A 27,925-nucleotide genomic window follows, 5' to 3' on the forward strand; every position below is an offset into this window, starting at 1 on the left:
GAATCCTGGAATAAGAGTGAGCCTTTTAACTGTTCAGTTATATCACAGGTTGACAGCTAAATGTGAGGAAAAAGCCCATACTGACACAGGCCCACTGTAAAACCCCACAGCCAGGTGTAGTGCTCAGAGCCAAGGGTTTCAATCTGTGATACAACACAACTATGGAGCACTGACAATGATGTTCAGAGACTTAATGGTTCTGCTGGAAACCCCCAAAGACAGGCAGGTAATTACGTCCTTCATCTGGGTCATCACACATTTTACCCATGAGGGAAGATCCAGGTTTTCTTCATGACATCACTTCAATTCCTCGGCTGTTAACCCAGCCACCATGAAGATCTTGGTTTGAACTGGTGTTCAGCAACCCATGCTTGTTGTGAGAGGGGACTGACAGGATTGGATGGTCAGGCTTGCTGACTTGGTCTATGTATGTCATCATGTCCCAATTGGTTGGTTGGTTGGTTTGTTGTTTAACGCCGCACTCAGCAATATTCCAGCTATATGACGGCGGTTTGTAAATAATTGAGTCTGGACCAGACAATCAGGTGATTGATATCATGAGCATCAATCCACGCATTTGGGATTGATGACATACATCAACCAAGTCAGCAAGCCTGACCACCCGATCCCGTTATTCGCCTCTTACGACAAGCATAGTCGCCTTTTACGGCAAGCATGGGTTGCTGAAGACCTATTCTACCCTGGATCTTCACAGGTCTGTCCCTATTGCACAGATCTAAGCTCATAATGCTCACTGGATTGTCTGATGAGTGTAAAGACTGCCATCAAAGATTGTAGCTGGAATATTGCTAACCAACTGCCCAAGAGTGATTATCAAGACCATTATAAAGCATTCACTATCAAGAAATCATAGATGTCTGTGTTGATAATGGCAAAGGTAAACATGGATAACTGCCAGTTTTGGAATCTGTTTCTAAATACATGCATAGTCTTTATTCTGTTTTGAGCAGAAAACATATGGTAAACAGATGATTCACACAAGAAACAATGCATTGGTGGTCTAGCAGATTTTATTAAAGAGGGACAAGGTGACTAGGCTCATGCAATAAAATCGAATCAATAAAAAAAACAGAATTACTCATTTGCTACCAAATCCATTCAAATCTAGCAATAACGTATAATGCTATTTACAGAGAGACACTTTTGCAAATTAATGGAAAACAGACAGAACAACATCTATAGAGAGACACTGGAAATGGCACCAGACATTTAAGTCTGGTCTCCCTCCAACAGATCAAGCCTAATATTTAAGAGTTTTTACCCTACTTTTTGAGGTGTGCCTTCCACAAATAAACCTGTAGGAGCACAGGCCAATACACATGTGTAAGTAGGGTCCAACTCCCCATACAGAGACACAGGGGGAGTGCGGGGATGCCCAACTACAGCCATAGAAACAGTATCAAGGAAACCAGAATCAGGACTGAAGCACAACTAAGTTACATTCTTATTTTGAGGGTAGGCCCAAACACAATACTACACCTAGCAGTCCACAAAGACCATTTTTTATATGTTTATAATAGATGACTTTAATGTTTATAAGGAAATCAATGTTGTCAGTGCAATAATGTATGTCATAGGAAATCATTAAAAGTGGTCAAAATCGGATTTCTCAAAGGCAAAGCAAGGGTCATATGTCATCAGTTCAATGTCAATAACAATACATTATTACACAATAACAACATTGGGCACAATGGTATCCATAACAACTATACAGTTTATCATCCATGACATGATGAAGTTGTGGGAGAAGTGTGACTTCAGATGAAATTGACATAACGGCTCATGCATACGGTACATTTAATGGTCCACGGCATATATTACAGATTCACGATAATTAAAGGCTATATGCAAATACATTGCAATAATTCTAACTGTGACTGAAATCGACAGGTGAGTGGCATATGATCTGACTCTAACCTAGATATGACATCAAACTGGCTGCACAGGGTATATAGACCAGTATTTGTCCAAATGTATTAAGACTGTCATCACATGAGAAGCATTTTATGTTAATGTTATCACCAAGATCAGAGAAATCCTTAATTCCCAGCCTTTCCACAAGGTCACCATCAACTGAATCTGGGTCAGTCCCATAAGAATATGGACATCTCCAAATTTATGAAGTACATCAACAAGCGAGTCAAACAATAGGCTTATTCCACATCCAGAGAGTTTGTTTACATTCCACGATGATCCACACGGGTTAATGTAGACACAAACAACTAATAAGTCTTTGTCTAGATCAAGTATCGACTTATCAAATACTATAAACACAACATTTTGGCCAATCACATAACCTTTCACATAATCTTTTAATGTTTTTGACAAAAAACACAATACCTCAAGACAGTCTTCTAAATAACCCTATTTTCTCAGCTAGGAGTTCATAAGCGTGGAATAGTCCTGAGAACTGGTCACATTCATGCTCCATATGCCTAGTCTCACTAAGACTAGTAATAGCAATTTAATTTATTTGTTGTAAGTCCAGATATATTACAGAATAGAAAGCTCAGTGGAGGATTAAAAAAAGGGCAGAAGTGGCACAGCATGGGCCACACCCCTATCCTGATGTCTTTCGTTGATCTTGAAGGCGGGGGTTATGACTGAGTGAGCCAGTACCCTGGGAACTATCGTCACGTTTACGTCGTGAAGAAGCGGGTTGTTTTCAACAATGGGTTTGCCAATTTTGAAGTAACCTCTCTTATTCTGCTAACGAAAATCCTGTAGTAGTTTTCTCTGTGTCATAGTGAGATCATAGTGAGTCCTTAAGTTTGCATCCTGGCTAATAGCTTGTATTTTCATGTGCATACTAGAAAAACTTACAATAGGGCATACACGTCATGGCTGTTAAGTCTTGATCCGATGTATGTTTACAATGTCAGAGTAGTCAAAAGCTTTTCGATCATTTGGTAATTTCGAATTCAAAATATAAAAAAATGTTTCCTTAAGACTATCAATGTTTTAGTTGACATTTGTCAGACACACCAAACAGCAGTATATTCAACTTTCTACTGTATTGTTCCAAGCAATCAATAGTAGCTTCCATGTTTTTTACCTTTTGGAGAGTTTCGGAGTTATCATAAGTTCATTTTTCTAGTATCAGTCTTGACTTCACATATTTCTCTGGACAATTCCTGAAAAATATCCTTTTTGAGTGATGCATATTCATCCACCTTTGATGGTCCAGAGTTTAAATCAACATCACCAGACCACAATAAACAATTTCGTGTCTCACATTAAATCGTACTCAGATTGATAATAGTACAAAGAAGCAAAAATGTTGCCACGAGCCGGTAGCCAACCCCACTATAGGAGGACCATCTCGCTCTCGGGGTATACTGGCCAACATGGCCGATTTGTCGTCTGCCTTGTGCGTGGGAAAAACTGCCAATTCTACTCCTCCACGTTTCTACGGATATACCCATAGGACATAGATAAAGTCTTTGATGTGTTGTTAACCAGTATGTACCAACCAGAGGTTATGGGCTGTGTTTGGTTACTCACAAAGTTACTCACAGAATTCTGAATGTGAAACTCATGTTAATCAATGGATTGTTTCCGTTTCTTAATTTAATAATTTAATGATGCTGACAATTTTCACAGAATCTTGCCATAAGAGCGTTAGAAAAAAAGGAAGATTTAGAGATAAATGACGTAATAGTGCATAAAACAAAAAGGAGACAAGGCCCTTGACCTCATAGGCTCCGTTCACAAACTTTGCTTACATAATTGGTAGTCCCTTAAGCACTGCTGTTCACCTGGATATATAGTCAACATTCTAAGGGTCCACAGAGACAGCCACAAAGATCAATTGATGCAAATGGACAGATATGAAATATGATACTAAAAGCATTTCTTTGTGTGCAACATTAATGATATGCAAGGAGTAGACCACACTTGCCTTTTCTGCCACACACAGGTCAACACTGAGCTTTCTGAGAAGATTTAAGAACAAATAAAGTATTTTTATCACATTGTTCCATTAAAAAATAAACTTCCAATGTTGATGTTTTTCACAAGACTCCCAAAATGGTGACAAGGAACATGGTATCAGTTAACATCTTTTAACTGTTTCATATTTCAAAAATCACAGTGTGTCCGCTTATATAATGAGTGAGTAAGTATGGTTTTACGCCGCTTTTTGCAATATTCCAGCAATATCACAGCGGGGACACCAGAAACAGGCTTCACACATAGTACCCATGTCGGAAATCGAACCCGGGTCTTCGGCGTGACAAGCGAACGCTTTAACCACTAGGCTACCCGACGGCCCGCTTATATAATGGAGGTAAGCCTGAAGTGATGTATGTCTTAGACGTCTACCACTTGTCATGAAGCCCTAGAGCAATGGATGCTTAACAACAGTACAACATTGTCAAGATTGGCAGAAGGTGAATGCTGGTCATAATGCTGCACATGAAACTACTCATTGTCAGTATCAGGCAAAGGAAAAAACTTTAACTTTCCTTGAACTTTGGAAAATAATGCCAGCTATCGAATTTGACAATTTTCTGAAACTGCTGATGTGTTAAAGCACATCTTTTGTAAAACTAGAAAGTAGAAAATCTCTTTAACCTCCACGTCTGTCCAAAGAGATGCAAATCATAATACCTTTCAGGTCAAACTCCGAGACAATGTTCCAGCTTTCTAAGAATGTTGTGTTTTTGTAAAGATGATGTTTTCAAGAAATGTTACATTTTAAGTGAGTGAGTGAGTGAGTTTGAACAGTATTTCTGTTGCATCAAAGTGTGCCACCTATGTGAGTCAGGCCCTATTTCCTTTTTAGAAGAGCTGACTGTGTAATGGCCGAAAATGAGCTTTACAACCAGGCTGCAATGTTGGATATAATAAAACTCAACTGGAACCTCTCATTCCCACTTATTTGTCATCACTGACAGGCAGAAGTATGCTCAGCTTCGTGGTCCAGCAGTTTCAGGGAAGATGTTTCAGACAATGCTGACTACGTGGATGCAAGATGAAAAAGCCATGCCATATGGTCAAGGTGATCAATGAATCTACAGATAGCCAATTCAAAAATTCTGATCATTTCAAGTTTTCATTGTGCTAAACAGTCAAAAGATTATGAAATTATGTATTACAAAAGTAAGGTACACAATGTGGAAATCATTTCCGTGGGCATGTGACGTCATCATGTGATGTCATATCCCCATTGCCGGAAATGCGGGGAATTTGTAATAAGTTACAACTAGGTAGGTTAACCACTTGTGTATCAAATATAATTCAGTTTCACTTGTTCATCATCTTCTGCCTTCTCGTGCTTTCTCAACTTCCTGGACTTCCTGAACTTCCGCACCAGCAGCAGCACCACCACCCCCAGCCCTATGACCAGCAATCCCACACAGATGCCTATGATTAACCCTTTGTTATCATTGGTTGCCTTTGTATGTCCTGCAACAACAAGAGCCTCACATGACACATACAAACTTCACCTGAGAAGCTAATGTCCTACTCAAGATACTGGTAGATAGTAGCTATGATACTCCAAGAGGTTGTGATGTTATTTTTGAAGACCATCTCTTGAGATCATGTAGGTTACATGTTGCAAGTTCAATCCCAGAGAAAGTAACACTGTAACTTAGCTTAATAATCAGCTGCTCCAAATCACAGTGTAAAAGCTAGGAGGCTGTGCATAAGTGCTTGACCCAACTACCGTATTCAACGTAATAAGTGCTCTCAAATTAGAAGGGGGTGGGGGGGTGGGCGGCACTTATAAGAATGCAATATTGGTTAAATATACAGAATTGAAAGATCTAAAAATTTGTGGATTGGCAAACACAGATAATTATCTGTGTCCGTATTTTACCCCTTTAGATATATATGTCTCTTACAAATAATACTATGTAGCAAATACGGTTGTGGGCGCTTATTAGAGCGAGGCGCTAATTACGTCGAATATGGTATGTCATATGACCAAACTTTAAACCTATCGTAGTCCAGTTCAGTAGACATCAAAAGGACTTTTACAGACATACACAGAATATCATTTCCTTTGGTTACCATTTAAAATATGAGTAGCCTAAACCGTACTTCCTTCATTTGTTTGTTTGTTGTTAAACACTGCACTCAGCAATATTCCAGCTAATGACAGAGGCCTGTAAATAATCAAGACTGGACCAGGCAATCCAGTGATTGATATTGTGAACAACAATCCATTCAGTCGGGGTAGGATGACACATGGTCAACCAAGTCGCCAAACCTGACCACCTGATCCATTTGGTCCCCTCTTTCAACCAGCAAAGATTGCTGGGGACATTTTCTAACCCAGCATCCCCACAAGCTCTTCCCAGAAGAGTTCTAAGAGCTTGTACGACAGTGCCTGCTTACCCCCTTCTTCAAGAGTCACATATCCCACTTGACTTTGCAGCATCTGTTGATAGTTGTTGTTGGTGGCACTACAGTAGTACCGACCCTGGTCAGACAGACTTGCCGCAATGATGGTGAGCATGCTGGTGGTGGAATTGCTGTTCACTAACATTCTTTTACCAGGGACAATTGGATCATTATTCCTGACCCAAGTGATATTGACCGGTGGGCTTGTGCTGTTGATGGAGCACTCCAGAGTAAGGTTCGATCCTTCTTTTATGGTCTGGTTTTGGGGGAATGTCAGGAAATCTGGCAAATATGAAAAACAATAACAGAAATTCTCACCATCATCTTCAGACATGGCCAACTGAAAGCTCCCATGGGGTAATCAATATGGCTGCCATACTGAGGCTGAAAAAAATAGAGGTCTTGGTTCTCAGGCACCTACGCATTATCATAACTCTTTCCCAGGTTGATTGTACACAACCGTTTATTTGGTTACATACCAGTTTGAAAAGAAAACACCGCCCGCCCAAACTTTAATTCAAAAGCAATCTTTCTCCTTTTTTGTTTGTTGTTTAAAGCAGCACTCAGTGATATTCCAGCTATATGACGGCAGTCTGTAAATAATCGAGTCTGGACCAGACAATCCAGTGATTGACATCATGAGCATCGATCCACACAATAGGGATACCATAACATGCATCAACCTAGTCAGCGAGCCTGACCACTAGATCACATTAGTCGCCTCTTACGACAAGCATAGTCGCCTTTTATGGCAAGCGTGGGTGGATAAAGACCTTTTCTACCCCGGATCTTCACGGGTCCAGAACAAATCTAATACATTAAGGTATGAACTGAAGTTCATAAATGGAAAAAGACAAGATGCTGGTACAACATAATGTTTACTCATTCAATAAATATGCAGCCATCTTGGGGCCCTGGATGCATGATGTGGGGTAGCAAAGGCATTTGGCAAGTATATAACATTAAACAATTACCGTATTCGACGTGATAAGCGCCCCGCTCTAAAAGGCGCCCACGGCGTTATTTGCTTAAATAATGGCTAGTGAACAATCCCAGTTAGCACCCTTTCCGACTGATCAATGTACACAAGACTTATTCATTCGTGTATAATACGCACTCATTTGTTATATGCACCCTTAATTATGGGCAATTTAATTCTCGAAAATATATCAGTCGTGTATAATACTCACAGATTCTTCTTTCATATCATTTCAGACTGTCAGTATTAACCACAAAATTTACAATCTTTCAACCTTGTTTTTAATCTCATCAAAATTATATTCTAATAAGAGCCCCCTATTTCCAATGTTGAGAGCGCCCTGTGCGCTTATTACGTCGAATACGGTAATAAAAGTCCCAATCTGAAATCACTCGATATATCAAGCATGAAAAAATGATATTGTGATCCATGTTGTGGAAAGAATGAACCTCAATTTACCGATATACCGGTAATACCTCACACCCTTACCAGTGGACATATTTTTGATGAGCGTAAAACCTGAAATTTCTTCCCCAAATATTGTTTTGGAAAATATGTATATATTTTTTTAAATAATGGGAATCTGAGTATTCCCTAAATATACTTATCTAATACAACAGTACACAATATACCTTTTTGCTTCAATCATAGAACAGTGAAAAAAACATTCACCCGAACACAACCTCCGACCACATCGATCCCAGCATTCTACATTGATGGTTTTTTACATGGCTATTTTATTTCTGTTATTTTTATTTCCTGTTACAGATCGGGCCTGACACCCAGGGTAGTGCCTGGGCCAAGTTAACACAGATATACAGACAACTTTACCAAGGTTATTAAATGAGTTCCAGGAGCAATTGTTATGCATGTTGATACTAACAGAAAGATTGATAGTGGAGGTGTAGATATCATGGACTCAGATTGTTTTTAAATGGGATTTTTGACATAGACACTCCTTCACACACACACACATCCACTCACTTTCTGTGCTATCCCTTAAAAAGGTTGAATATAGTGACATCAAAACATATATTTACGTCTGCAAGAACTATTGTACATATTAAATAAAGATCACTGAGTTCCAGAAGTAGACATATCTACATTAGCTGGTTCATGGTAAAACATCCACTTGGTATAGAACTAAGCTTGTTGACTTTTACTATGAGAAATATTTCTTTCAATGATATACCTGTTGTGAATGTAATGTTTAAAGTGATTAAAATTTTGAGTTGTTGTCAAAACTGTACATTTAGTCAACAGTCAACAGAAAGATGTCAACAGAAAGATGACATATCCCCCCGGCAGCTGTCTGTAAAGTAACCACTAGTAAATGTGCAATTCTGTATGTAATGAGTCAACAGTTGAATGTTCTTTAAGAAGCATACATTGTTTACCCACTGAATCGTTTTCGAATTCTGGCCCGGAAACGAACCCGTTCCCCAATGGAGTCTAGGTCCAACTTCTTTCCATAAAAATTTTAAAAAATAAATATTCGTAAAAAGAAAAATATCAAAAGGCACCACTTCGGTATGTGCCTGATAGCTTTGCCAAGTTTCGATCAAATACACTGAATGGTTTTGGAATTCTGCCCCAGAAAAGGAAATGATTACGGACGGACGGATGGACGGACAGACAGACTGGCTGATCGCTATACCCCCCCCGCATTATATGCCAGGGGGATAACAAAGAAGAAGCCAAGAGCAACAATAGATTAAATACATTTTCAGTATATATACATTCTCCTTCAAACCAAACAGCTGAAGGTCAAACTTCAACTTGTGGATACGTGGATGTAGTGAGAAAGACTGGTGATGTTAAAGTATCGGCACAGCACACTTGCTGGGCAAAAGAGGGTTTATATGTGTCACGAGGCCCAATGATGCTGGTCAGTGGGGCAGGGTGAAGGTAAGTCTGACTGTACAGGCAATTGGTTCTTTGCATCAAGTCCCACATCAAGGCAAGGTGTACCTTTGCTCGCGCCCCATGTCTGTCAAGGAGCTTTTTGAAACTAGCTTGATTTGTAAATGGACCACATGTGGAGAGCCAGCGACTCTGGGTAAGGATGCAGTTGACGTGTGTGCAAATTTCGGAGTACACTGTGATATACGGGAAGTTTGAAGTCGTCTCTCCTGTGTGTCAGAAGTCGAGATTTGGCTGGCCTAAGCGCAGACAAACTACTCACTAGAAGACACCTATACAAGATGATAACTGACTCACATGAACCCTCAGCACAGACTAATATGTCCTTTGAAAAGTAGAAATAGTGCCATGATTACAATTTCACTGTTTAGTAGAAAATATGAACAATCATCATATTTAACGTTCATTTGGAGAAAAACAAAACTTCTTACTAGGCGTCGCAGAGTACAAACAGGTCTTGGGGCAGACCTTCCTAAGTTCCTCTGCTGGTGGTCGTTGTAGACACTCCGGAAGATTTTGGACATCTTTGCAATAAGGATCGGTGTCTTCCGTTTCATTATCTTTTAATTCTGTTGAAAGAATATGTGTCAAAGTTAAGGATGGGATAGTTTTATGCATTACTGGTTCATAATCTAGAAAGGTGTTTAATTTACATGCCAAAGCAGAAGCACACCATGTCCCCCCTTTCCTGAAAATCTAAAACATTGCCACCAGAAGCATGTATCCTGAACCATTTTGACTTCACTATACTGAGTGAAAGTTAACCAATAATAATCTATCTTAACATGTGACCCATAATCTATTGTGCAGTAAAATTTGGCCCTATACTTCTAGCTTTACAAGTTTAACAAAATCAGTTCCAGTTAAGTAAGACACATGTCCAATGCAGTAACTTTAAATCAGAAGGTTCTATGCCTGTAGCCACTTCATAACAAAGTCATAAGCACTTCATCTTCATGATAAATGTCTGCCCAATGCAGGACAACTTGTGACAAAAGTCCTATGCCTCTAGCTACCCTAATAAAGAAGTTATAAGGACTTCAAGTCAAATGACCATTAATCTCAGCCAACAGATGCCAGAGAATACCATACTTGGTGAGTGAGTGAGTATAGCTTTACGCCGCTTTAAGCAATATTCCAGCAATATCATGGCAGGGGACACCAGAAATGGGCTTCACACATTGTATCCATGTCAGGAATCAAACCCGGGTCTTCTGCATGAAGAGCGAAAGCTTTAACCACTAGGCTACCAGACTGCCCCAATTTCATACTGAAAGTTTTAGTTGTTACAAATGTAAAGTCATTGAACCATACTGTAAATTAATTATACTGTTCTGAAGTCTTTAAATGTTACAAAGAGCAGACCTTGATAAATGCTGTACTAGTAACATGAATAACAGAACCATAATATTAGTTCACAAAGAAACTATTCTCTTGCAAAGATAAATAGAGCTTAAATAGGAGATTATCATCAGTCTGAATTAGGATCACAAACTTTTCATGCTGATGTATCTTCAATCAGTATAATCACTGATCTCTTACATCTGTCAAAAGGGCATGCTCGAGAAAGCCAACAGTGGTGAGGACGGAGCTTTGTTTGCGAAAACAAAGAACTACACATTTTACAGGGTGCTGTGACATAAACAGTCTGAAGCAAACCTCCATGCAATTTCCACATCACCAGCACCATCAGTTCAATCTGCATTGAGTCAATCAGCTTTTAAATATCTTCCCTTCACATCCTCAAATAAGTTTTCAAAAAAGTGGGTTGTTTCTTGAATACAGTATACTTACGACTGCAGATGCATGTCTCCTGACAGTGGACAAACAGCCACGTGACATTTACATGTTCATCATAATCATGCCTTGGTTTGCAATAGTGATTGTTTGTATATTGTGAACAGTTTGTAAGGATATCTCGACAATCTGCAAATTAATACAAATATAGGTAAACATGGTAAACTTCCAAATAAAATTTCTATGCATACACCAACAAAGACTGTACAGGTCTAAGTATTGTTACACGTGTTAACATGGTTAAAGCAATCTTTTGAATGTAGATGAGAGTTATGTGTTACTGGTAGTGTTCTCTTTTACGCAATATTTGTTTCACAGGGATGATAATAAGCATGATAAACCATTCAAAAGAACTTGGTGCTTCTTACATGTCTTACGTAATATCAATGTTCAATTTATTTGGAAATCTAAATAACCATAAACATGACAATGGTAAACGTGGTGCTGTGCCATAGTATATGCATATGTTTAAGATCATAAAGGGTTTCACTACAACATATATACGTGTAAACTACACACACTGAATGGGTTTCAAATAGATTCAGCTCATTCCCAACTGATTGTATATCAACTTACCCTTCTGTGAAGAGCTTCCTTCAACACCAAGGACACAGAAGAGGAACAGCAATATTATCATCCTGAAAATTCATTAGTATTTTAATATTCAATCACAACTGGCAAAACAACACAAAAGGAACACCAAGCTTATCTGGCACAACACCATTTAACACATCAGACGGCAATATTCTAGCAATTTCAACAAAAGTTTGCCACTAACATGGCTATATCCCCCGCCCCTGTTGCAGAATTTATGACATAATTAAATCTAAACAAACCCTAATCTTTTTTAACCGAGGTGGAACTTGTCATGGAAATTGTAAAAAAAAAGAAGAGTTTGGAATCTAAGTCCATCTTGTTGCCATGGAAACGTAAAAAAATAAATGTAACTAATGTTATATTTGGGATAACACTTTCTTAGTAAAGTACAGATTCTAGTACTTTTTGGGGTTGAGTCCCGTGCAGGATTCGAACCCACACCTGCCAGGGTGAGGCACCTAATCGCCAGCACACAAAGTCAGCGATATAACCCACTAAGAAAGTGTTATCCCAAATATAACATTTGTTACATTTGACCACTTTCTAAATGGCATTGTGTATTCATAGCTTTCGGCCATGGGAGCCGTGCCAATTTATACTTGTCAGGGGGGTACTCAAAGTACGTGATCTAGACTACCAGTTGTCGGACTTTCATTTTTGTGGAAGGCTCGGTGGCTGAGTGGGTTAGATCGCTGACTTTGTGTGCTGGCGATTAGGTGCCTCACCCTGGCAGGTGTGGGTTCGAATCCCGCACGGGACTCAACCCCAAAAAGTACTAGAATCTGTACTTTACTAAGAAAGTGTTATCCCAAATATAACATTAGTTACTTTTGACCACTTTCTAAATGGCATTGTGTATTCAAAAAAATAAATATTTCTAAAAATTCTCAATAGCAAAAGGCACCAGTTCAGCATGTACTTGACAGACCTGCAAAGTTTCATGAAAAAATATTGAATGGTTTCTGATTTATGCTCCGGAAAGGAAATGTGGCAGATGGACAGATGGAGCCTGATTCTATATAATAATAACAGAGTCTGAATGAGGCAAATCAGTAGTTGATATCATCAGCTTTGCCCCATAGCACGGAGTATGATGACAGGCAGTCAAGCCGAGTCTGATCCCCTGATCCACTTAAGTCACCTACTACTACAAGCAGAGGCTAGTTGTGACCAATTCTACCCTGGAAATAATATTTTTGTATTTGGCCAGGCATATTATCTGTGTAGTTCTCATCTCAGTGCTCAGCTTCAGAAGGCAGAGTCAGAAGAAAAGGTGTAAGACATATAATGCCTTTGATTGACTAGTTGTCATATATTAAGACATGACCAAAAATGATTTACAATATCAGGAATACGACTTGTTGAGCTATTATGGTTAGTACATTTGAAATTTTTACAATAAATTGTATATTTATGACACTTATCCTATCTCGACAGACAAGTGAATGCATCCTTCAATCAGATACCCAATCTGGGAGATGAATACACAATGCCATTTAGAAAGTGGTCAAACGTAACAAATGTTAAATTTGGGATGACACTTTCTTAGTAAGTACAGATTCTCGTACTTTTTTAGGTTGAGTCCTGTGCGGGATTCGAACCCACACTTGCCAGAGTGAGGCACCTAACCGCCAGCACACAAAGTCAGCGAAAAGTCAGCACACAAAAGCAGAGCGATACCTGAGGTACAATTATTGTGTAGAGCCATACTACAGGTACAATTACTGTGTAGAGCCATACCACAGGTACAATTACTGTGCAGAGCGATACCTGAGGTACAATTACTGTGTAGAGCCATACCACAGGTACAATTACTGTGTAGAGCTATACTACAGGTACAATTACTGTGTAGAGCCATACCACAGGTACAATTACTGTGTAGAGCCATACCACAGGTACAATTACTGTGCAGAGCGATACCTGAGGTACAATTACTGTGTAGAGCCATACCACAGGTACAATTACTGTGTAGAGCTATACTACAGGTACAATTACTGTGTAGAGCCATACTACAGGTACAATTACTGTGTAGAGCCATACCACAGGTACAATTACTGTGTAGAGCCATACTACAGGTACAATTACTGTGTAGAGCCTTACTACAGGTATTATTACTGTGCAGAGCCATACCAGAGGTACAATTACTGTGTAGAGCTATACTACAGGTACAATTACTGTGTAGAGCCATACCACAGGTAAAATTACTGTGTAGAGCCATACTACAGGTACAATTACTGTGTAGAGCCATACCAGAGGTACAATTACTGTGTTGAGCCACAGGTACAATTACTGTGTAGAGCCATACCAGAGGTACAATTAATGTGCCGAGCCATACTACAGGTACAATTACTGTGTAGAGCCATACTACAGGTACAGTTACTGTGTAGAGCCATACCAGAGGTACAAGTGAATGCATCCTTCAATCAGATACTCAGTCTGGGAGATGAATACACAATGCCATTTAGAAAGTGGTCAAACGTAACAAATGTTAAATTTGGGATGACACTTTCTTAGTAAGTACAGATTCTCGTACTTTTTTAGGTTGAGTCCTGTGCGGGATTCGAACCCACACTTGCCAGAGTGAGGCACCTAACCGCCAGCACACAAAGTCAGCGAAAAGTCAGCACACAAAAGCAGAGCGATACCTGAGGTACAATTATTGTGTAGAGCCATACTACAGGTACAATTACTGTGTAGAGCCATACCACAGGTACAATTACTGTGCAGAGCGATACCTGAGGTACAATTACTGTGTAGAGCCATACCACAGGTACAATTACTGTGTAGAGCTATACTACAGGTACAATTACTGTGTAGAGCCATACCACAGGTACAATTACTGTGTAGAGCCATACCACAGGTACAATTACTGTGCAGAGCGATACCTGAGGTACAATTACTGTGTAGAGCCATACCACAGGTACAATTACTGTGTAGAGCTATACTACAGGTACAATTACTGTGTAGAGCCATACTACAGGTACAATTACTGTGTAGAGCCATACTACAGGTACAATTACTGTGTAGAGCCATACCAGAGGTACAATTACTGTGCAGAGCCATCCTACAGGTACAATTACTGTGCAGAGCCATACTACAGGTACAATTAATGGGCAGAGCCATACCAGATGTACAATTACTGTGTAGAGCCATACCACAGGTACAATTACTGTGTAGAGCCATACTACAGGTACAATTACTGTGTAGAGCCATACTACAGGTACAATTACTGTGTAGAGCCATACTACAGGTACAATTAATGTGTAGAGCCATACCAGATGTACAATTACTGTGCAGAGCCATACCACAGGTACAATTACTATGTAGAGCCATACCACAGGTACAATTACTGTGTAGAGCCATACTACAGGTACAATTACTGTGTAGAGCCATACCAGAGGTACAATTACTGTGTAGAGCCATACCACAGGTACAATTACTGTGTAGAGCCATACCACAGGTACAATTACTGTGTAGAGCCATACTACAGGTACAATTACTGTGTAGAGCTATACTACAGGTACAATTACTGTGTAGAGCCATATCACAGGTAAAATTACTGTGTAGAGCCATACTACAGGTACAATTACTGTGTAGAGCCATACCACAGGTACAATTACTGTGTAGAGCCATACTACAGGTACAATTACTGTGTAGAGCCATACCAGATGTACAATTACTGTGCAGGGCCATACTACAGGTACAATTACTGTGTAGAGCCATACTACAGGTACAATTACTGTGTAGAGCCATACCAGAGGTACAATTACTGTGTAGAGCCATACTACAGGTACAATTACTGTGTAGAGCCATACTACAGGTACAATTACTGTGTAGAGCCATACTACAGGTACAATTACTGTGTAGAGCCATACCAGAGGTACAATTACTGTGTAGAGCCATACTACAGGTACAATTACTGTGTAGAGCCATACCACAGGTACAATTACTGTGTAGAGCCATACTACAGGTACAATTACTGTGTAGAGCCTTACTACAGGTATTATTACTGTGCAGAGCCATACCAGAGGTACAATTACTGTGTAGAGCTATACTACAGGTACAATTACTGTGTAGAGCCATACCACAGGTAAAATTACTGTGTAGAGCCATACTACAGGTACAATTACTGTGTAGAGCCATACCAGAGGTACAATTACTGTGTTGAGCCACAGGTACAATTACTGTGTAGAGCCATACCAGAGGTACAATTAATGTGCCGAGCCATACTACAGGTACAATTACTGTGTAGAGCCATACTACAGGTACAGTTACTGTGTAGAGCCATACCAGAGGTACAAGTGAATGCATCCTTCAATCAGATACTCAGTCTGGGAGATGAATACACAATGCCATTTAGAAAGTGGTCAAACGTAACAAATGTTAAATTTGGGATGACACTTTCTTAGTAAGTACAGATTCTCGTACTTTTTTAGGTTGAGTCCTGTGCGGGATTCGAACCCACAATTGCCAGAGTGAGGCACCTAACCGCCAGCACACAAAGTCAGCGAAAAGTCAGCACACAAAAGCAGAGCCATACCAGAGGTACAATTACTGTGTAGAGCCATACTACAGGTACAATTACTGTGTAGAGCCATACCAGAGGTACAATTAATGTGCAGAGCCATACTACAGGTACAATTACTGTGTAGAGCCATACCAGAGGTACAATTAATGTGCAGAGCCATACTACAGGTACAATTACTGTGTAGAGCCATACTAGAGGCGACAGCGAGCTGAAAGGCCAGCAAAGGTTTAAGCTTGGAGGATAACTGATTGAATCCAATGCGAAATAGTGGTGTGAGAAATTTCTGTAACAGCTGTCGTAGTTACGGGATAAAAAGTTTCTTCCGAGAATGCCGAGGTTGGCACATCAGCTGTTGGAGTGAGTGAGTAAGGTTTTACGCCGCTTTTAGCAATATTCCAGCAATATCACGGAGGGGGACACCAGAAATGGGCTTCACACATTGTACCCATGTCGGGAATCGAACCCGGGTCTTCGGCGTGACAAGCGAACGCTTTAACCACTAGGCTACCCGACCGCCCCTCAGCTGTTGGAAGAGCCAGAAGAAAGACAGTTTTCAGCATAATGTATTCTCGGCAAGAGGTTTATAATCAGCCAAGTATGATGTTAAGATCACAGGTCGGTCGTAACCGAGATGAATGATCCGCCAACTTGTGAGACTGAATTAATGATTGAAGTTTAGCAACCATAGAGATCTCTGCGCCTGTTGTAGTAGCCACTACGGAACTGATTGCAGCTTTATTCATAAAACCCTTAACACTTAAGTTGCCCAATGTAGCTCTTGCCCCAGAGAAGGAAAGCGCAAATGAAACAAGGTGTTGAATTTTCATTAAACAATTCTGGGTAATTCATGCCTAGGTGTGGCCCCAATAAACTGAAGACGTTGAGTTCGAATCGTTTTGGATTCATGGGCCTTGACAATCCATCCAAGTAGAAGATGCTGCATGAAGTTGAGAAGTATGCCTGGATCTTTGTTTGCCTGAATGCAGTCGTCAATGTACGATTCAAAGATGATGTCTCGAACATGTAGAAATTTGACGATGGGCAAAGTGAGGCGGGTAAATAATTAGGGGACCGAAGATTGATTTCATTGATAGTGGCTGCCGAGGAAAATTGACTGCAGGAAAGGGCGGTGCATGGGGACATGTGAATACATGTCCTGTAGACCTTGACAGATCATGAAGTTGTGGGATGAAGAATTGAATGTAGTAATGCAATAGACGTCATCCACAGAGGAATTAGTATGTGGGCCAGAGTTTCAGGCTGTCTTTCTTTGGGACCAGGAAGACTGGATAGCAGAAACCTGATATCGTGGACATAGCGTTCTTAACAGTAACATACCTATAGCATCTGTGAGAATCGGAAGTTTCTTGTCTGGATATCGGCATTAAAGAGGCGTCGCAATGAAGGGTAAATGACATCTGGTTTGAAGTTTGGAAGAGACGTAGTACAAACTGATCGACCAGGATGGCCAAATTCTTTCAGAATAGACCCCATCTTTGGCCGGCGGGTGATGGAACCAACAGAAAGGTTTGAGGCAGAAGAGTCCCGTCGTTATGAAGAAGAGTCATTTGGAGGTTGTATCTCCTGATCTGGGTGATTCATCGCTACTTTTAGGTCTGGAGAAAGATACAGTATGTCCGCTTGATTTGCCACCAGGTTGCCCTGGCGACCACATCCCTGGTCACAAAAGGAGCTACATCTGACTGAGTTGGAGTGAAAGACGGTCATTTGCATTCATTCTTTGCTCTTCAAGTTGGTTTCTCTGGAAGCGAAGTAGATCTACTGTTACTTGGAGAGAAGTGTCACGCTGGACTTTATGTGCAATGTCCTGGATGCACCCAGCAAGGAAGGTGTTGGCAGTTGACGAAAATGATGCTTTAAATGATCATCCCAGGAGCAGAATTGAAGGACACCCCATTGTTGAAGAGTGTTAATTGATCCCCCGTGATGGGCAAAAAGGTCCAGTCTGGCCATCACCTTGTCTTGATCCAAAAGCTGTATCTAGACTGGTTTGTTTGTTGTTTAACGCCCCATGCATCAACCAAGTCAGCGAGCCTGACCACTCAATCCCGTTAGTCGCCTCTTACGACCATCTTCCCGAGCCAAGAGAGTTAACTGACTATAAAAGTCCACCCTTGCCAAACTAGGCTGGTATTATGGAGTTACATTTTGGCTGGACTAACGAGTCTATGCATAGTCCAATCAAAATCTTGCACCGAAATCGAAATCCGGTTCGTAAACTGTCATGCAGATTTCGGTTGATTGCAGGATTTGCAAAACATGTGCACCGCCAACTGGATGTCAGTAAATATTTTCCAAATCTTTTCATGTTTTTAATCAAGGTGCTCACGTGATTTGATGCATTTAGCGATGTAAGACCTGTTTTATAACAATATAGATCTGGATTATCAATCAGATCATCCTGACTGGGCGCCACCGTTTTGTGTGAAGCAAACGCAAGTGATACGAGAGGTGGAATCTGATTGATCCATCAGAGGGGCCATAACTGGTAATAGCCACTGGCGGCGCTACGATCAAGCCCAGTAATTCCAGCCTAGTTTGGCAAGGGTGGAAACAGGACTTTTAAAGTCAATTAACTCTCTTGCCTCAGGAAGATGCTTACGACAAGCATAGTCGCCTTTTACGGCAAGCATGGGTTGCTGAAGACCTACTCTAACAAACAACCAAACAAACAAGCAAGAACCGTAACTGGACCGTAACAGAAGATACCGTGTCCGAATCGACCGAGGGAGGCATGCTGACTTCACACCATGTAAAAGGGTGAGAAGTTGCTGCACCGGGATGGAAGTTATATCATTTCGGAGTAAAAAGAATCTGGGTAGGAGCCTGTGATGTCACCTGAGCATCTGATACAGCTGATGGACGTGAAACTGGAGGCAGTGACAGGGAACCAGAGTAAAGGGATCTGCTGGTAGTAGCCGAACAACGAGGGTTGTCTCTGTGCCGATAGGAGGAAAATTCACGAGGACGATAATCCGTGTAAGCAGATGCCACAGGAGTACATTCACCAAAAGCACCTTATGTACTTACGAACCCGTAGGCTGCTTGGCCGAATCTGTTGAAGGTAGAAACCTCTAAATAGGCTAAAGGAGTGGTAAAGATAGAAGTGTCTCTCAAAAAACTTTCGGAAACACCGCCATCGTCGACAGTTAATACAGGAAGCATCGGGTTCAACGAATCCTCAATCGTCGAGGTTGTTTTGCCAATCTATTTAACTTCTTCACCGGACTTTTCTTAGTTCTGGTCATTTTCTCGGTAGTTTTTAAGAGCCGATCATGCTCTCAATCATGTCAATATTCATAAAGGTAATTACTAAAGGAATCATCAGGCAAATCAAGGCATTGAGCATAGTGTGCAGATATGCTACACCGCCCACAACAATCAGAACAAACATTGCGTGGGTCGGCTGGCGGAAATAGACATCTGCAAGGGAGACGCAGAACTGTTTGTCCATGATGAAAACCGACTCAGAAGAAGACGTAGACTGGCAAATTGAAGAGGTAAAAATGTAAAAAAGGCAAAAAAAATTAAAAATGGATTCCTTTGGTGTATAAACCACAACATGGCAATTAGAGTGAGTGAGTTTGGTTTTACGCCACTTTTAGCAATATTCCAGCAATATCATGGCGGGGGACACCAGAAATGGGCTTCACACATTGCACCCATGTCGGGAATTGAACCTGGGTCCTCTGCGTGACAAGCAAACACTTTAACCACTAGGCTACCCAACTGCCCCACATGGCAATTAGAAAGTGAATGAATTGGCTTGGGAGACCACATGTACAGTGTGTGGGGGTCAAGTGGCAGGAAAAGCATGCATGAACCAGATTGCTGGGAGGTGACTATGGCGATACTATAGAAGTGTTCGGGTAAATCATCTTTTAAGAAGCTGGATCAAAAGAGGAGAGAGAATGCATAGTGTGAGTTAGGATAAGTTGAAATTTTTAATTTTTTTTATGAATGTTTTTGTGTACTGAGAAAGTCTCTTGGACATGCTGGACATACCTCATGATTGTGGTAAGCTGACATTTTGTGAAGATGGAGGGGAGTCTTCCTCTGCCAGGATACCTGGGTTTTTGTCGTCCACCTCTTTGTCGTATCCTAAAAAGAGTAATAAGCACTTCACATCATATCTGTATGTAGGAAAAAGACAGGCCCAATACAGCATAATTCTAACAAGAAAGTCATATGCCTGTTGACACCTAAATCACAGACATATAAACATTTCTTGTTTAAGATATCACTTCTTGTTTGCGAATACCCAATGCAGAACTGTTCTAACTGTGGCACTTCTGTTCTAATGACCATGACTTTCAATCTCAGACAAGTTTTCAATTGAAAGCATATGTGATATAACTACATGTAAATTATCTTTATGTAAAACTGTTGACCTTCAGTGTCATCCAATCACATATGGGTCATTACTTGTTGCAAACTTCAGGCCTCAAAGTTGCAACTAAAACGGTCGCCAATGCGACCTAACTTTCAACTTGTCAATTTGTCTACTGACTAAAATTACTTGTTGCAAACTTACTTTGGTGGTGTTATGAATATGAAATCATTTCATAAGCATAAGTGAACAAACTTCAACGTGACCTTGATATTTGACATATCTTTCCTTCCTTCAAGACTGCTTAACTGTCTTATTTATGATTGTTGTTTTTTATGGGAAAAGTCTTCATGTAGACTTTTATAGGTGTATGCCTCTTGACCAATCCGATTTTTTTAAAAATAAATATTGTTTAAACCACATTTGACAGAAAGGTATAGAGTACTGTTCTAGAATCTCTCACTGTTGATTGGAAAAAGCTTTCACTGTGATGACTCAATTTAAGCCATGCTTCATAAAGTGACCTCTGGTGACCTTTACCTCAAATGGAGGTCACCCAAAAGGTGATGTCTTTGAGATCATGAATACTCAGTTTCATCAAATTCCAATCTTAAATACTGAAGCGATCATGTGCACAAAAGTTTTGATCACCTAGTCCATACTGGTGACCCTGACCGTCAATGTCATCCACTCGTATCCCAGAAAAATGTTCCAGGGGTATATAGGCAGTATATCAGGTGTTTCAGGTATGAAGAACTCTCAGCTGAAGAGCTAAAATATGAGCTAGGTCATGTTTTAGAATAAGATCTCTTGTGGCCTTCACTGGATGTCAGCCCATCGAATCCACCGTAGATCTCAACGCCATGATTATTTATAACATTAGCGATACAATTCACCGATCTATCGACACAAAGCAAAGTTACTCCAAAGACACGATACGCCTACCCCGGTATCAATTCATATTCTAAAATTCCATTTCAATGTTAACAACAAAAAATATCATTGCAATAAGCCAACTGAAAATGAATGATCAGTAACTTGACCTGTTGACGACGTTTTCAATCTGATCAATTGTCAGGGCTCATCGTGACACAGGTTTCTTTAGTATTTGGCTTGCTTTTGGTTACAAAACAGGCAAAAGAAAAATCAAGTGCATTTATCCTGAAGCAACAGGTTCGCCCCTATTTAATTAAAATATATTGTTTTTTTCTGTCTGTGGTAGTCTGTTGATAGTCTGATTACTTCACTTCATATATATCCTAGAGATGTTCACGTTATTCCATTTTCAAGAGATGTATGCCATATTTGGAAGTACTATTACGTTATACTACAAATAATGAATGAAATGAACCTCGATATTGTTACCTTTCTGACCTTGACGTGTATTAATCTCATTAGTTGACTAGTACTGTTAAATGCAAATTAGATTGCAGATCTGGGAGGCTAGCTAACTATTAGCCAGTCAAATTGTGTAAATTAATCATGATACATTCTCGTGAAATTCGATACAATTCTGTGTGTTGATATTTCTGTGCAGACGAGTCACGATGTCAGTTAAAAGGAAAATCAACATGAGTTTTACTTAAACTTTGACTCTGAAACCCAAGTTATGAGGAACCATGATTGTGTAACTCATTGTTATTTCGACTACAGAATCAACCAATCACGTAGTGTGGTTTCTGGAAGATTAATGGCGTAACTTTGAGGTATGTTGATGTTTAAACAGTTATGGACAAAACTGATAACCAATAAAGTCAGGTACAACTGGGCCGAACATAGGTATCTACATTCTTAAATTATGGTCGAACAAACACCCTTAGAACATGTTTGTTTGTTGTTTAACGCCGCACTCAGCAATATTCCAGCTATATGACGGCGGCCTGTTAAATAATCGAGTCTGGACCAGACAGTCCAGTGATTGACATCATAAGCATCGATCCACGCAATTGGGATTGATGACATGTATCAACCATGTCAGCGAGCCTGACCACCCGATCCCGTTAGTCGCCTTTTACAGCAAGTATGGGTTGCTGAAGACCTATTCTACCCCGGAATCTTCACGGGTTACTTAGAACATGAAGACAACAGTTCATTTCAGGAAGTGATAAGTATTCGGATGAGTATTTATTTCAAGTTCAACCCTCCCGGCACCTATTAGGACTATCCAAGTTTCCTCTACAGATTTACATCTTCACCATATGGATTCAATTACCTGTTGATTAATAGAAAAAGCCCCTGTCAAACAGTGGTGACCATGATAAGGGTGTTAATCTGGGAGCTCCCGCACAGATCGGGAGGTATCACATACATCATGATGCATGTATGCATAGATTTAATCAGAATCTTAGATTTCCATAATCGTAAACTTCCAATTCTTTGTTTTTACTCAAATTTTTAAATCAATTTAAATAAATGCTGTTTCGCAAGAGAAGTAGACTCTCACGTGGGGACTGGGAGATTCATCACAATGCGGTTCATCGCCTAAATACACAAGCCGAGTGACCTTGACATTAAACAGTATCCAATCCTTTGTTACTAACTTCAGGAATAAAGTCTTCAACTATTATTAGCACTGGTTTGACATAACCAAGCACACACATCAAGCTAACCCCTATTAATGATGCTGCTTATCATAAATGGTGACAATATTCAATCTTTAATAGTGCTATTCCATATATACATACTTTGCTTGAGGAATCTTCTCTATGCCTCCTCTTTGCTGTTGAAGCACTGAAACATTGTAGATGGACTAATGAATTGATCAAACCTAGAAGAAAATAATCCCAATCTTTACATTTGACAAGTTTTAAAAAATAAGTGATGACTGACAGTCCACAACAAGTAAACACAATTAGACTACACCAAGTCCTATTTAACACATCTCATGAAAATTTTAAGGTAATATCTTCCTATGAACTAGCCACTTTCTTGAACTTCTCTGTAGCAGTACCAGTCATTCTTTGAGTCGACTCATCATGAAAAGTAACCTTGATTATACAATAGGAACTAAAACAAATTATAAAGATTATGATTATATTTGTGTTTTAACACACTGAAAAAGAATAGCTTCATGCCAATGAAATAAACTCATTTTCATACCACTGTCCGATTCATTTTTTCTGTTTGCGACTGGCAGGCTGTCATCAGGAATACAGCCTTTAATGAAACAGAAGACGAAACCTTCATGGCATTGTTGACACACATCTTCATGTAAAGGAATACATAGTAATGGCACGCAATAACTCAAATAGCCAGTACGTCGACCATTCTGAAGCATTGTTTGCAAAAAGTAGCTGATAGCCCTCAAGCTTACTCGGCTCTGCTCGCCTTACTCTGTGACAGAAGTTTCTGACCACACACGGGTGTAGGCTATCACATATTCAAATTTATTCTGAAATATATTGTTTTGCCTAATTATAAAGATATGCTACTACAACTGTGACAACGAGGTGCATGACAATATAGCTTTACACATCAAAGTGAACCTACCGCTAGCTCTAGGGCTTTGATGAAAGAGTATTGAGCCATAAAACCAATGTAAACAAAGAAAAAGACACAAATGGAAAAGGTTTTTCACATTTCAGGATATTTTTCTCAATTTCATGATATATATTTATATCTGTGTCATAAATGAAAATTGTGCAATATCTTGAATGGACAGTGTAAGATGTGACGATGTGGGAGATGTACAAGGCTGGTCGCAAGTAACTCTAGGTAGGTGAATGCAACATACGACCAAGGCATTTATATTGTAATCTAGGCTTTGATAAACACTGGCTCTAATCCAATGAAACTGGCAATTTAGTATTCTGTCATCCATAAGAAAAGAACACAAGCTTTCTCTTCAATCTGCCTCTATCAAAAACAGGACCGAAGCCAGTTATTCTCTACAGCGCTTGGGTTGTTGGCTTTGCTGTGCGGAGCTCTATTGTATTGGTTTTAGAATTGAATCATGCAAGGTGTGAGGGCACACTTGGAAATTATTTCATGCATGATTTAAAAAACCCAGAACTGTCGACGTACTGGCTCTTTAACTTGATCATCGCATTGCCTTGCAAAAGTAAACATCAAAACTGATAAATTGATCTCATATGACCCATATAAACACATCCAATGACATTTCAATGAATTGCACATATTTACCATGTTTACAAGAGAAAATCAACAAAAATAATGTCTATTATTGCAACGTTTTTCTCAAGTATGCACTTTAACACTAGTATACTTCCTTGCAAGGGAAATATGAATTGTACCTGTGCTTTGATTTTCAACCTTATCAACAGCAGGAAAAGGACCTTTCAAATCAATGACCCTCGTTTCGTACACCCCGACTGAAACAAACCATTTAGATAACAAGTGAGATGAAATTGTGAATGGAAATAGAATAATAAAGTCATTTTGGTCTTGCTGACAGTAAATATAGACGAGACATATATAAATAGAGACATTATATAAATAAAACTTTGCTGAATTATATTTCCGTTATAAATGACTTTGGAAAACATTATGCTTGACAGGACTGTGGATGCAGGGGCATTATTGCTGTAGTTTAAGACAATATGGCCAAAAAATAAACAAAGAACAAATATGTGTCTTACCAATGTTACCATCTTCTACAGTCATGGTCAGGCAGTGGTTCCTAAGCAGAAATCAGTTACTGAAAACAAAGGTTATTATCAAAATAAGTCATGTCCACTGGACCCCTGGCAGACAACAATCATAGAATCAATAGATGACAATGATATGAGTCCTGTGTAGAAATATGGTGACAAAAGCAGAATTAATGCTGCCATGTATAAAGGATAAATACTACCACATAAATAGTTTTTATCTTCATTATACTCTTCAAAAAAAGAAAAGCAAAGCCAGATTTGTGTAAGTTAGGAAAATACATTTATACGAGGAACCAAACAAAGTATTGAGCCAAAATGTTGTGGAGAGAACACTTGGTGATTGTAGTCATCTCAGTTATTGGTATATAAGAAAAGTCCAAGGTGAAGGTCAGCTACCATCAAAAATGCAAATGACGCCAGTTTGAATTGATAATGGCCTGACATCTCCTGCCCATGGAAGAAAAGAACATGCGAATCACATCCTGGGGAACTCAGTCTGCAAGACAAACGCCAACTACTGCAAAGTCTGGGGTTGTGGTTGAAGTTGGCGTAGCTGTCTATCCAATTCATCCCACATGTGCTCTATCTGGTTCAAATCCGGGGATCTGGAGGGCCAGGGGAGAACAGGCTCTTGTAATCCGTGCTGTATGCGGGCGAACAGTGTCCTGCTGGAATACACTGTTGCCGTTGGCTGCAATTGGGAGGATGTGTGATAGGAGAATTTTGTTGATGTATCATCGAGCCGTAAGATTGCCCTGGGTATGGACCAAACCTGTCCTGCCGTGATGAGAGATAGCCGCCCACATCATAACGCTACCCCCACCAAACCTGTCCACTTCCTGCACGCAGTTTCCGGTGTAATATTCTCCCCGACGTCTGTAGACCCGTGCTGTTCCATCCCCTCGATGGAGGAGAAATCTTGATACGTCGCTGAACCAGACATCTCTCCATCGCAGTTGAGGCCATACCCTGTGTTGACGACACCAATGTAGTCGTTGTTGACAATGTTGTCGACTCAAAATGACGCGTCAAACAGGACGTCTTGCTTGTAGACCTGCTGCTCTTTTAAGGTTCTGTACAGTCTAGTTTGAGATTCTGCGCAGTCTGGATATTTGGGATTCTGTTGAAGTGGCTTTGGTTGTCCTTTCACGTAGGTGGCACAGTGGGATGTAGCGATCTTGGGCGGGGGTGGTTACTCTTGGTTGTCACGACCTTGGCCGATCACTTGTTGACCCATGCAGTTGAAACCGATCCCATAGCTTTGTGATGGTGCTGGGTGCTACATTGAAAACCCTGGCTACAGCTGATCGGCATTCCCCTGCAAGCGGCCTATAATATTGTTTCTTTGCACTTCTGTTAATATTGGCATGTTGTTAAACTGTCACTGTTCGTTTGACACAGATGCCAGACAATCAAAAACCCCGCACTTTAATACTGTTCATATAGTGCTGCTGCACATATCCAAGTCATACGTATTTTCCCGACTAATGGTTTGCATGTCCTTGTTGTCATCAATTTGATCCAGGAAAATTGTCACCGACACTATAACATATTTAACCTCTTCATTTTGCTCCTCTTGGTCTGCTAATATTGCTCTTATGGCCCAAAATATCCGTTTTGGGTTTCTTTTTATTGAAGAGTATATAACATGCCATTTTTGTTTGACCGTCACTGGTGGAATTGTTGTCAGCACGCCATATACTACTATGAACCTGGGTACTTTTTAAGTATACAGTTAAGGTTACAACGAACTCAAAGGGACCACTGATTTTAGTTTGTTATATCTGTCAATGGTTATACGCTGTTCGACAGTCAGGCATCTTGGATAAAGTCAAGTGACCACATCATGTAAATTGATAAATAACAAAAGTGTGCCGGTGAGCCGGTCGTCGCTATTAACGCATTAATTAGCAGAGCCGGTGAGCCGGCGAAGCGCGTTCGAGCCCCCACAGCGCTAATTGGATCTGAAAAAGTGCGCCCGGTAAAGTGCACTACTCCCTTGATAAATAACAAAAGTGTGCACTGTGAATTCATCATACATAACATAAATAAAAACATGTCTGTGATTTTGCTTTGAACACTCGTTGAAAGACGGATTTCCTCACTCTAGTCATCTCACTTTATACACAGAATATATTCACTTCAAGACTATTAGGCTATAGACTAATCACTGTGTTACTCTTGTTAATTGAGGATGTAATTTGAGCACAAAATACCTAAAATGTGCAAACTTCACCGCAGCGGTCGTCGCTATTTTACCCACTTTTCGAGACACGAAACACACCTTTTCGAGTAACACCAACTCCAGTTCCGCACCAAATGTCACCAACTTGAAAATACCTGTGCTCACATAAAGCACACCTCATCTTCTTAAAAAAGTCAGCACCAAATATTGAAAAATTTGGGCAGTTTTAATTACTGGATGCATGTACATTTAAAAGACATAAATATCTTACAGATGTCTGCACTGTCACAACCGGTTCTAAACTTCAGGTGTGGTTGGTTTGTTGTTTACGCCGCACTGAGCAATAATTCCAGCTGTAGCCGTCATATACCCTGGCATGCGTTCAATAGGCCGAGGCGCTTTCTGAGCGCTTGTAGCGACCAGAACTGGGATACGACCAGAACTGGGATAAACACCGTAGAGAATTATATCTGTGGCATGCAACTATGTGTTTAATTGACAAACATTTAAAAAGAGCAAAATCATCTGCACTTCTTGTGTTTTGTATTTTTACTCCGTTCTGCAAAGTGCGCCAATGGCA

General features: G+C 40.1%; 1 protein-coding gene across 1 annotated transcript; it reads right to left on the reverse strand.

Annotated features, from left to right (window-relative positions):
• Positions 1-1,017: 1,017 nt before the first annotated feature.
• LOC139479275 (uncharacterized) lies at positions 1,018-27,458 on the reverse strand. Its single transcript, XM_071262142.1, has 11 exons — positions 27,377-27,458; positions 25,146-25,204; positions 24,801-24,878; positions 23,647-23,703; positions 23,232-23,277; positions 20,223-20,318; positions 11,645-11,709; positions 11,069-11,203; positions 9,706-9,843; positions 6,367-6,654; positions 1,018-5,430 (listed from the first exon to the last, which is right to left on the reverse strand). The coding sequence occupies exons 2-11, from the start codon at positions 25,168-25,170 to the stop codon at positions 5,252-5,254; spliced, it is 1,107 nt and encodes a 368-aa protein (XP_071118243.1). The 5' UTR covers positions 25,171-25,204; positions 27,377-27,458; the 3' UTR covers positions 1,018-5,251.
• Between the last annotated feature and the right edge of the window lie 467 nt (positions 27,459-27,925).

Source organism: Haliotis cracherodii, unplaced genomic scaffold (genome assembly GCF_022045235.1).
Source record: "Haliotis cracherodii isolate W230 unplaced genomic scaffold, xgHalCrac1.p SCAF_1, whole genome shotgun sequence".
Lineage (NCBI taxonomy): Eukaryota > Metazoa > Mollusca > Gastropoda > Lepetellida > Haliotidae > Haliotis > Haliotis cracherodii.

Coding starts and splice junctions, on each gene's coding strand:
- LOC139479275 (XM_071262142.1), bottom strand. CDS start 25,170: ATGACTGTAGAAGATGGTAACATTG. Junction 23,704..24,800: donor GGTTGAAAATCAAAGCACAG/GTACAATTCATA, acceptor GTTTCATTAAAG/GCTGTATTCCTGATGACAGC. Junction 6,655..9,705: donor TTTGTACTCTGCGACGCCTA/GTAAGAAGTTTT, acceptor CATATTTGCCAG/ATTTCCTGACATTCCCCCAA.